Source organism: Malus domestica, chromosome 04, assembly GCF_042453785.1.
Source record: "Malus domestica chromosome 04, GDT2T_hap1".
Lineage (NCBI taxonomy): Eukaryota > Viridiplantae > Streptophyta > Magnoliopsida > Rosales > Rosaceae > Malus > Malus domestica.
In genome coordinates, this window is record NC_091664.1 from 30542081 (window position 1) to 30553525 (window position 11445).

An 11445-nucleotide genomic window follows, 5' to 3' on the forward strand; every position below is an offset into this window, starting at 1 on the left:
ATACTCCAACATTGAGAAATTAGCTCTAGCATTGGTCATGTCTGCTCGGAAACTTCGCCCTTATTTCCAAGCACACGCCATCATCGTGCTTACCAATCACCCTCTTCGACAGATACTCCAGAGTCCTGACACGTCTGGGCGAATGATCAAATGGGCGATAGCATTGGGTGAGTTTGACATCTCCTACCAACCAAAACCAGCCGAAAAAGGTCAAGCAGTAGCAGATTTCATTGCCGACTTCACATATCCGGTTGACATTGCTTCTACACCTGAAGCAGTGGCTTCATTACCCCCGGAAGCTCAGAAGGTAGAATCAACGACCTCAGCTTGGAGTCTGTATGTTGATGGCTCATCCAACCAACAGGGCTGTGGAGCGGGACTAGTCTTGACTACGCCCGACAAGGTAGCAATGGAGTATGCTCTTCGTTTCAAATTCAAGGCATCAAACAATGAGGCCGAGTATGAAGCCCTTCTGGCAGGATTACGTTTGGCCAAACACCTCGGGGTTAAACAAATTGATATTTTCAGTGACTCCCAATTAGTGGTCAACCAGGTTACCAACAACTTTGATGCTAAGGACAGCTCCATGGCAGCATATCTTGCGCAAACACAACTTTTGCTCAAGCACTTCCACTACCATATCACCCAAGTTCCTCGAGCGGCAAACAGTCATGCAGACGCCCTGGCTCGCCTCGCCTCAGCTGTGGAAGACAAGATTGGAAGAAAAATTCATGTCGAACTGTTAGCAACACCAAGCACCATGGCCGCAGAAGTATGCAACTTACAACAGGGGGATAGTTGGATCACCCCGATCTATAATTTCCTTGCTCATGGCACCCTCCCAAATGATAAAGTCCAGGCTAAGCAAATTCGATACAAGTCTACCCGCTACCTGATCATCAATGATCAACTCTATAAGCGAGGTTTTAGCCTGCCATACTTAAGGTGTCTTACGCCTGCCGAGGCGGAAATCGTCCTTCGGGAAATACATGAGGGAGTCTGTGGAGATCATGCTGGATCTCGGTCCCTAGCACACAAGACTTTTCGCCAAGGATATTACTGGCCAACACTCCACCAGGATGCCATCAAAGTATCCCGCTCATGTGACAAATGTCAACGATATGCAACTATTCCTCATTCCCCTCCAGAGCCTCTTACTCCTATGATCAGCCCTTGGCCCTTCGCCCAGTGGGGACTTGATTTGATCGGCCCAATGCCGGCAGGGAAGGGCAAAGTCTGTTACGCAGTCGTTGCAGTGGACTACTTCACAAAGTGGGCCGAAGTAGAACCCTTGGCAACCATTACTGAGGCAAAGATAGAAGACTTTGTGTGGAAGAACATCCTTTGTAGATTCGGCATTCCCAATGCGATAGTCACTGACAATGGGCGACAGTTTGACAACAAGAAGTTCAGGTTGTTCTGCTCTAAGTTCAACATCAACTTATGCTTTGCCTCTCCAGCTCATCCCCAGTCTAATGGACAAGTTGAAGCCATCAACAAAATAATCAAGCGCACTTTGAAAACCAGCTTGGACAAAGCTAAAGGCTGTTGGCCAGAATTTGTACCCCAAGTTCTTTGGTCATATCGCACTTCATATCGGACTTCAACAGGAGAAACTCCATTCTCACTTGCCTTTGGCACAGAGGCGGTTGTCCCTGTTGAGCTCGAGCAAGCAACATTCCGAGTCCAGAACTACATTCAAAGTGAAAATGACAAACAACTCACCCTCAACTTGGATTTAGTCGAGGAACACAGAAACCAAGCTCACTTGAGGAATGTCGCCTACAAGCAGCGCATCTCTAACTATTATGACTCTAGGGTCAAGCTTCGTTCTTTCAAAATAGGAGACTGGGTCTTAAAGAAAAGATTACTCTGCGACAGAGTCCCGAGTGAAGGCACACTTAGTCCAAACTGGGATGGACCGTATGAAGTCATTGGCATCAGTCGCCCTGGCTCTTACACACTTAGAAGCTCCGATGGCAAGACCCTTGGCCATCCATGGAACGCTGATCACTTGAAGTACTACTACAAATAGACTCACGATGTACAAGTGTTGAGCTATAGCCGTTCGGCATCCTATGTAATGAAGGCCATTTGGCAATGAATTCAATAAAGAGGTAATTTAGCCAACTCAGCCCTCACTCTTTTACATTCCTAGCAAGGGAACACTCAAGTGTTGAAACCTCAAAGCAGATATATCCAACACGAAACAAAATCTAAGTATGTGTCGACAAGACTATACAAAGAAAGGAACAACCAAACAATGGCTTATATCCAAACAATAGATCTATTCATACATAGCCAAACATGCATTAATAATAGTGCAAACACTCATAAACACCTTAAATCCAAAACTCTCAAGCTTATAACATGGGCACATGTTATACACACATCAGACTACTACATCCAGAATACATGCAGATAGTAAAGACACTGCTATTCATTCTCATCTGAAGCCGAACCCCTGGCAGTATCATTCCGCGTCCTACCATCATCCTCTGCATCCCCAAGATCCTCTTCACCATGCTGAGTCTGTGCATCAGCACTACCTTCATTATCAGACTCATCTTCGCTGCTAGGATCAACAGCAAGGACAAATGTCTCGCCCTTTCGATGATGCTCATCTATATCTTCGTGGTATTTTCGAAGAATGCTCCCATCATCATAACGATCAAGGACGGCCATCCATTTCCTTTTTTCAAAGCGAGCTTCTTGAGCACAGTAGGGTTTAATAGCAAGATGAAAGGTCGAAGAACTTAAGTATTCTTGCACAGCAGCCTCCCTTTCAGTTGGAATGCTCTTCTCCAGTTCAGAAATCTCAACTAAGGCACCATCCAATTCTCCCTTAACCTTGGATACTTCCAAGGTAGCCACCTCCAACTGTTTTTTAGTTGCCTCAAACAATTTCTTAAGCCTTAGGTTCTCACCATTTCGCCTTTTCAAGCTCTCCATGGTTTCATCCTTCAGTTGGAGAGCCTGAGTCAAAAGTCCCTTATTCCTTCGGGCCTCGTCCACAAGCTGCTTATTCTCCTTCAGTTTTGCCTTGTACCGCTCAACCTCTTGCAGTCTGTCGTGATACTCGGCCATGACCTGCATGGCAAAACGATCATCACTACCTAAATAATGATAATAAAGAGGAAAAAGTAAGGAAATGACAAAGTAACACTCACATATGAAGACAGCTTCAACATCCGGTCGCAATCCGATTCATCCTTAGCTAAGGGCTCTCCGAGCTCATCGAAGGCGAATCGACGCCCTGCCAAGCAATTGTTGATATCCCCAAAATCCTTTGGCCGCGTGGCAACCCTCAAGTCCTTCCACGGGACACTGCCAGCTCTTTCCTTGCCTTTCCCCTCATGGCGGGAACCAGGATCACTTTCCTGGACAGTGTGCTCCATAGTAAGAGGATGAGGCAACAGTCGGCTCCCTTCTCCTACAACTACGGCAGTAGCATCATCAACGGTCTCGACTCCAGTCTTCCTAAAGGCAGGCCCCTTAAGGACCCCATCTTGGGACTTAGGTCTAACGGATGGTTCCCCTCGGAACTTATGAATTTTCTTATGCGGTAGGATGTCTTCCGAAGGAACTAACACTGGTGCTTTCCTTTTATGGGTGCTAGTCCCTGTTTTCTTGCTTACCTTCTCCACTGCATAAGGAAAATCAAAATAAGAAATACAACTTTCCAAATAAAGTAAGAAATTGAGCTAAGTTTACATGAAGGATACAACTTACTCGATCGTCCCTGGCTCTCGGAAACTAAGGGTTGAAAACCGTACCGACGAAATAAGGGTCGTAGCTTGCTTAAGTGTCTATCCTCTTTGGGCACCCTCAACACCTTCTCTATGTCAGATAGCTCCTGCCCAAACAGTTGGATGGTGCCCCGCGTCACTACATGAAGCAAAGTGTTAGAAGCAAGAAAAGACCACAACAAATAGCAAATAGTACGAACGGTTGATACGTTACAACCTACAGTCTGGAAGTGAGTAAGCACACGTCGCTCAGGCGTGACACCCTTATCATACTCCCAATCATTATACAGAAAGCACCAACGGTTTTTCCATGTGTAGTATGCCTTTTTCTTACCATACACAATACGCTCTCTCTCACTCCGACATGCACACTCGGCATAACCAGTGCATGATTTTGCTGGGCGCATCTTGTAACAGTAACGCCACTGATGGAAGGAAGGCTCACACAACCCACACTCCATCCAAATGATATAAAATCCAATCAAAGTATCCCAGAAACCAGGATTGAGTTGCCCAGGTGCATATCCGATCAAAGATAACATCTTTTGCAACCACAGATGTAAAGGTAGTGCTCCCCAAATTGGTGGCCGGCTTGGGCCGTGGCAGGGGACCATCATAAACTCAGTATATTATCTGATTCAAACCAATTAACTAGGATAAGTGTCAGGGGACCCCTATTGGTAATGTCAAGCCAATTAACTAGGATAAGTGTCATAGCCCATATTTCTAAAAGATGCAACTTTATGGGACCATCATAAACTCAATCTCAAATATATATTGTCTCATTCAAAAAAACTTTAGGACTCGTTTGATGGGTTGTATGAGATTGGTTCTTAAGAATAAGATTTAATTGGCAACGATTAGTTAGGAATGACTTGCAATATGTGTATATGAATAGGTTAGATAATCCACACATTCACTATATTATCTGATTTACCCGACCACCATAACGGATGTGTCTACCCCTTTATATAGGCATTTCCTTCTTGAGGTCTCCTAAACTGCCACTTGTACTAGCTTACTGACAACTTTCCACCTATTCGGACAGACCTTCATCGACGAAGATGTTTTAGCAATCAGATGGCGCGTCTTTTAAGGTTTAGGTGGTCCGATTGTCTTGCTCAAACCTCGGTTACTATGCATGTCGTCGTACAGTTGAGTAGTTATGTGCTTGGAGACTTATGCCATAAAGCTGTCAGCTCGTTCACATATTCACTTGGTTGGGTAGTTTTTCGTCTCAGTTGAACTAAGTACTCAGGTTGGTCCTCTTATAACCCATTGGGCCTTGTGATTATTGGTCTTTCCTTGGGCTTATGTCGTTGCATAGACCTAATGGGCCTAGCGTTAGCAGGATTCATAACCATCATGTTTTGGTCATGTCTATCTCACATTTTGATACAACAAACAATGGACTGGACTCAAGTTTATTTTAAGGGAACTTTAACGAAAAGCACCTGGTACTGTTCGCTTTAACGAAAAACCACATTTTTACACTAAAAAGTCAATCCTGGTACTATTCACTTTATCCTTTATTTTGTCCTTATCATTAAAACTCAAAGTTTTCAAGCCATTTTCATTAGTTTTCCTTTATTTTAATTGGTCACAACCTATCCCAACCAACCCACCAAATATGCTATTAGGGCCCGTTTGGTTTGCCTGATTGGATTAAACTTTAGGGATAAGATTGAATTGGCAGGGATTGGTTATGCATGACTTGTAACCCATGTATACGAGTCTTGTCTACCTCACATTTTAGCACAACAAACAGCAAATTGGATTAGAGTTCATTTTAAATGGTTACAACCTATCCTAACTGGCCTACCAAATAGGCCCTTATGATTCACTCACCTACCGAATGAGCTCTAATAATTATACTAGATAACATCATTTAGCTCACTCTCTCATCCTGTTAGTGTAAATAATATCGTTTGTTAAAAAAAAAAATACTATACATATTGGTATATTTTATTTAATTTTTTAGAAGATACATGTATGTTGAAATTGAAAAAAAATAGTTACATTGTTGAAATCCATAAAAATAAACATTTACAATTCAGTAGTTGAAATTGAAAAGAATCCTATTCAATCTCCCCAATCACAAACGTAAAAGTTGAAGAAAAAAAAAAATTAAAAAGGAGGACGGTTGTTTGTTTGTTTTTCACATCACACCCTCTATTCCTCTCTAATTCTAAAACGCACCAACAATAATTTTCTCCATCCAAACGACCCAATGTTCTTCCAATTCATCAACTCCAAAATAACTACAAATCTTAATTTCATTTTAAAAGGGAGATCCAATAAAACCAGTGTCGTTTTTTACCTCATCAACCCCCCCAAGAAATTTGGAAAACGTGAAACGGTGGCGTTTTGTAACGTTGACCTACCGTATGTACGAGTCGTCGTCGAAAGTTAAATCGGACGGGCTGAGGTGCACTTTCCCGCTCTTCTTGTTAATCTTCGGTTTGCTCCCGCAAGAGATCGAAATCTCGCAACCCAACGCGAAGCAGGAGAACAATCCTTTGCCACTGCTGCGGCTCCGCCGCGTCTTCTGACTGCTGGGACGGCGGTGGGACGATTGGAGTGGCTTCTGAATATGGGAACTCTTTGCGTTGTTCTTGGCGCAGTCGTACACCGGCGGCAGCTCCGTCCGCCACCGTTCTATCTTGGTCTTTAACCCTTCCACGCTGTCCTGGTCCGCCCACTCGTCCAGCAACGAGCTCCCGGCATCATCGGGCGACGGCGCGCGGGCTCCTGTGTACGGCAACGGGTAGATTCCCTTGGCGATTGCGGCCGCAACCACAGAGGGCGAAGGACCGACGTCAGAGCAGAGGGACCCGTTCACGTTACCTTTCTTTTGCCCTGTGCTGAGCTCAGATCCGTTCACGATCGAGCTATTGCAAAAGGAGGCTTGAGTTTTGGGCTTGTAGGCGGCGGCATTGCAGGTGGAGTTCGACGGCCTGATTTTTGTGACGCCATCGCAGATGGAGGATGCGGGCCTGGATTTCGAGAATCCAGAATCGCTGCCGGTCCGATCGCTCTGAGATCGTTGGAAGATGACGAATTTGTCTTGATCCTTGGAGTTGAGGCCGCTGCTCTTCTGGTTACCGGTTTTTCCCTCCATCAGATCCCAGTACCCGACGGCGGAGGAGCTGAGCTCGCTGTAGAGCGGCATGCTCCGCATTGTGCTGTCTAGGAGGCCGAGCCCGATGTTCAGAATCCCCTGCGGGCGGCCGGATGGGCGGCGGAGCTGGATCGCCATGAACCGCATCTTGGACTTGTTCTGCAAATTGTTCACCACCACCGCGGCGGTTCCGATCAGGACGTCTCGGAGCCATGCGGAGGCGTAGATCTCGATCATGATCTTCGACGTGTCGTGGCGGAGGAAGTCGTCGTCAACTCGGAAGACGAACTTCTCGTTCCACGTCGGGTTGGTGTGGCCGGTCTGGTCGAAACGCGTCGTCAGCTTCCGCTTGGGGTTGACCCACGCGACGGCGAACGTCCGCATCGCCTTCGACGCCGGCGTCAGGTCCTGCGCCGAGATCAGGTTGATCTCCAGCAGCTGGAAGGAGGAGCCGAACGGCCGTGGCATGATTTGTAATTAACTCGGAAAACTTAATTACTTAATTTCTTAAATTCTTAATTAATTAATTGCTGCAGCAATCACAGTAATTAAATAAAGTAATTGTTGCAGGCAGCTAATTAACAAAAAGAAAATAAGGCAAATTTGTGAATGGAATTGGTTTGGATTTACGTATTTGTCTCCTGGATTAATTCATGTACGTACTCGTACGGACCGTAACGATAACCCGACTAACTAACCGACTGACGGTCGCTACGGCCGGCCGCCGGAGACGCGTAATCTACTAGGGAAGAGAAGGATGTGCTGCCGTGAGGAATGGTTTGTGGAGATTTGAGGGTTTTTATTGAAGGCTTTTTGCCAGGAAAGTTTGTTACACTTGAATGGTTTTTACAACCGTAATTTTTCTTAACAAATCTAAAATTGTAAAAATATAGACACATCAAACGGGATAAAAACAAAGTAAATAGTGAAATAAACATAGTAATTATTTATTTATTTTTGCTAAGAATAAAATGTGCATAGTTATATTTACTATTTATCGAAAGAGGATCCTCTCTTGAGTTTAGGATGGGGATCTTCCTTACCAGCCAATATAAGCCGTTCAAATTTAATCAAACGGCTCCAAACAGGGAAACCTTCTAAAAGTTATAATAATTGTAACCGTTGAATTAAATTTAAACAGCCCAGATGGGCTGGTCAGAAGGATCCTCATCCTGGGATCCTCTTCCCTATTTATCTGTTATTTACCTTTTTACTTTTTACTTTGTCCGATGACGACGGGGCCAGCTTTCTCTTTGTTGACCACCTTCAAATTAAGAGGTAAATTAGAAGCTTCCTAATACCTCAACACCGAATAATTCTATTGACTTTGTTAATTTAGTTTACATATATAAACATATAGTTACAAGTGCTTGAAAGTACATTACTATTTGGAAACTGATCAACCACTCTCAACCATGATGAATCAACGTCAGTTCGATCGCACTAATGTCATTAATTTATAATACGTGGATTTATTTTATTGTAATCCCACCATGTAATAACACAAATGTTGTCAATGATGGATGGAAATATTTTTTTACGAAATAGCAGGTAAATTGGCATTTTATTGAGCCTTGGTAGGCGTAATGTTATTTGCCCAAGTCATATTGTACACTTATTGACATATGTCAAGAGCTTCAGAGAGAGTATGTCGACTGATGTCAATAGTTTTTGAGTGAGCACGCAAACATATGCTAACCTATGCTGTGAGCCTATTGACATACGCCCATAGCAATGCATACAAATGCATGAAGCTAGTAGCTACCTAGCCAGTGTTCATAAAGGCAATTTGTTGAGCAGTTGAAGAGTAGCTTTTAAGGTCATCTCATATTTTCAAAGGGCAACACCTAAATCTTCCATAGAGAATTTATGAGCTTGATAGGGACAGCTGACCCATGTCACCTTGCTCAAGATGGATCCGCCCATGTACATAGCTTAGTAATGCCATACAATTGATGGTATGACCGTTATCGGATGGTTCTTGCCTAAAGAACATTAATATTATATGAGAGCTTCATACTTCTTGTTTTACATTATATTATCCGATAACTATTATTGACACTTTTAAAAAGTTATTCCGCCTTATTTGAACTTTTAAAGTGTAATTTCTCTTGTATACTTTGATCAAAGCAAATGATCTTTGTTCATGTAACTTACGCAAACTTTACATAATTAATTCTACAACAAGACACCTAACTATATATGTTTTTCTTTGCTGCTGATTTGAAAAACTTGTAACCTCTCTGGTGAAGAAATTCACAAGTCTTCACCAACGTTAGACAGAAGTGGGCAGGAAAAAAACGCTAAATCTCAACTTCCCATATCCCAAAACACAAAAAGAAAACCAAAAAATTGAAAAGTGCAATCTCATTGCACTGCTGATCTTAAAACCCTAATGGATTCAACTTTTCTCCGTTTTGCATCGCTACTACTTCTACTTTCTCTCGCATCATCTGCAAACCCTAATTCCGACTACAACAGTTTGGTATACAAGAAATGTGCAAATCAAACATTTACAACTCTCTCAACTAAATCGCAAGTCCAGCAACAAACCCTTTCATCTTTTTTTCAACAACTAGCATCACACTCCTCCCAATCAAAGTTCTATAAGCACGCCGAAGCCAGCGGAGACAATAACGAGGCGGGTATTTCCGGCCTCTTCCAGTGCCGGCAGGATATCAGCAACGAGGAGTGTCACACCTGCGTGAAAACTCTTCGTAACTTATCGAACGCCTTGTGTAAAGAGTCGGTTTCGGCTCGTGTTCAGCTGCATGGGTGCTACGTGCACTACGAGCTCGATGGAGTCGACTCAAAGCCTTCTAGCCATAGATTAATGCAGAAGACTTGTGGGAAGGATTTGGCAAATGGGGTGGCGGCAGGGTTTGAGAAAATGAGAGCTGAGGCGTTTGCTGCCTTGGAGAGCGGCGTTGCGGACGGTGGTGGGTTTTGCCAAACGAGTTATGAGGCGGTGCAAGTTATGGCTCAGTGTGTCGGGGGCTTGGGGGGTTGCGTGTGTGGAGAGTGTGTGAGTAGGGCGGTACAAACTGCTGAAGAGGAATGTGGTGGTGCTGTTTCTGGGCAGATTTATTTGGAGGAGTGCTTCTTGAGCTATAGTTATCATCCAGATGGGATACCTGCAGATGACCACCCACATGATCGAGGTGAGTTTTTTTTTGGTCAAACGATGTATTTTGTTAGATTAAATGTTAGAATAGTCACCGACGAAGTTTGAACCTACACCGTTATGCAAGCGCTAAATACCTTTATACCATTGTGGTAAACGACCACTTGCATGATCCAAGTGATTGAATTTGAGAATTATTTTTCATATTTTAATAAGTTTTTAATTGGTTAGTATTTTTCATACTCTCCTAAACTTTTTCTTTTGTTAATGTTTTTTTATGATTTATATTCAGTCCAAAAACTAGAAAAAAAAAAAGGAGTAACGACAAAAAAAAAAGTGCGGAAATCACAATTTTTTTTACACTATGTTTGGATAAGGGAAATAAATTTGAAATTTGGTTAAAAGTCATAATTTATAAATTCAATTTTACCAATTCTTTTGTTTGGATTAATAAACATAGAAATTTTTGAATTTCCGACGGTAAAAAAAAAACTTAGAATTTGGGATCTTCAATTTCCAAGTTTAAATTCCATGTAAATAGGTATTGTTTCCTAATTTCTATGATTGAGATTTTAAAAATAATAAATTTCGTATTCAATTCCATTGTTCTTATAGGTTAACCAAATAAGAAAATTCACAAATTATAAAAAATAAAATCTCATCATTTCAATTTCCGTCATTTTAAAATTTATTAGTAATCTTAAATTTCTTCATCCAAATATAGTGTTAAGTGATGGGAAATGTTTTATTTTTAAACATAATAATGCTATTTACACACTCATTTTTAACTTTCGCACACCTTTATTAATTTTTTGTCATTTATCTTATTCAATTCATTCAATCCGACAACTCAAAATTAAGAAAGTGTGAGAAGTGGGTGTGTAGATAGCATCACCCTTTAGATAATTACGTAAATTGTCATGCATTTCTACCTTTTTCACATGAAAATGCACGATTAACTTGAGATTACGTCACAACGAAACTCCTGATACATATATAATTATAAACTTAATTGTTAATTTAATGTTCCCAATTAATTGTTTTTATTTGCAGAAAACAAAGGCGGAGGAAATGGAGGAAATGGAGGAAATGGGGGAAATGGGAAAAAGGTGGCAATTGTTGTGGGAGGAGCAGCTGCTTTGGTTTTTGCCTTCATTTTTCTCTTGTTTGTCAGGTCTTGGTCAAAGAAAGAAGATGATGACTGAAGTAAAATTGGTCCAATTGGATCGACCCGATTTTAGACATTTATGATTTGGGCCGGGTTGCTTAAATTGGTCCAATTGGATCTTCTTTTTCGACCCGATTTCGGACATTTACTATATTTAGGTTTTTTTAAGCTTTTGTTTTTTTGGTTTTTTTTTCAACAGAAAATATATTGCCATTATTTCACTTGGATGACGGACTCATTGTAAAAATACTGCAAACGCTTTTGGTTGGTCTACAAAATAGTG

General features: G+C 42.1%; 3 protein-coding genes across 3 annotated transcripts; 1 reads left to right on the forward strand and 2 right to left on the reverse strand.

The window, feature by feature from the left end:
- Positions 1-2176: 2176 nt before the first annotated feature.
- LOC114821188 (uncharacterized) lies at positions 2177-4273 on the reverse strand. The gene is made up of 3 exons (XM_029093153.2): positions 3733-4273; positions 3171-3646; positions 2177-3090 (listed from the first exon to the last, which is right to left on the reverse strand). The coding sequence occupies exons 1-3, from the start codon at positions 4208-4210 to the stop codon at positions 2437-2439; spliced, it is 1608 nt and encodes a 535-aa protein (XP_028948986.2). The 5' UTR covers positions 4211-4273; the 3' UTR covers positions 2177-2436.
- Positions 4274-5744: 1471 nt separating this feature from the next.
- On the reverse strand, positions 5745-7654 carry LOC103434221 (uncharacterized). Its single transcript, XM_008372538.4, has one exon. The coding sequence runs from the start codon at positions 7336-7338 to the stop codon at positions 6130-6132; it is 1209 nt and encodes a 402-aa protein (XP_008370760.1). The 5' UTR covers positions 7339-7654; the 3' UTR covers positions 5745-6129.
- Positions 7655-9169: 1515 nt separating this feature from the next.
- LOC103434220 (plasmodesmata-located protein 3-like) lies at positions 9170-11323 on the forward strand. The gene is made up of 2 exons (XM_029101583.2): positions 9170-10031; positions 11048-11323. Exons 1-2 carry the CDS (start codon positions 9266-9268, stop codon positions 11197-11199), a joined length of 918 nt encoding a protein of 305 aa, XP_028957416.2. The 5' UTR covers positions 9170-9265; the 3' UTR covers positions 11200-11323.
- The last annotated feature ends 122 nt before the right edge of the window (positions 11324-11445 follow it).

Excerpts from the sequence above, each read along its gene's own strand:
- LOC114821188 (XM_029093153.2), bottom strand. The coding sequence starts at position 4,210 with ATGGAGTGTGGGTTGTGTGAGCCTTCCTTCCATCAGTGGCGTTACTGT. Across the intron at positions 3,647-3,732 it reads CGAGAGCCAGGGACGATCGA|TGGAGAAGGTAAGCAAGAAA; the intron begins GTAAGTTGTATC and ends TTCCTTATGCAG. Across the intron at positions 3,091-3,170 it reads TGTTGAAGCTGTCTTCATAT|GTCATGGCCGAGTATCACGA; the intron begins GTGAGTGTTACT and ends TTTGCCATGCAG.
- LOC103434221 (XM_008372538.4), bottom strand. The coding sequence starts at position 7,338 with ATGCCACGGCCGTTCGGCTCCTCCTTCCAGCTGCTGGAGATCAACCTG.
- LOC103434220 (XM_029101583.2), top strand. The coding sequence starts at position 9,266 with ATGGATTCAACTTTTCTCCGTTTTGCATCGCTACTACTTCTACTTTCT. Across the intron at positions 10,032-11,047 it reads TGACCACCCACATGATCGAG|AAAACAAAGGCGGAGGAAAT; the intron begins GTGAGTTTTTTT and ends TTTTATTTGCAG.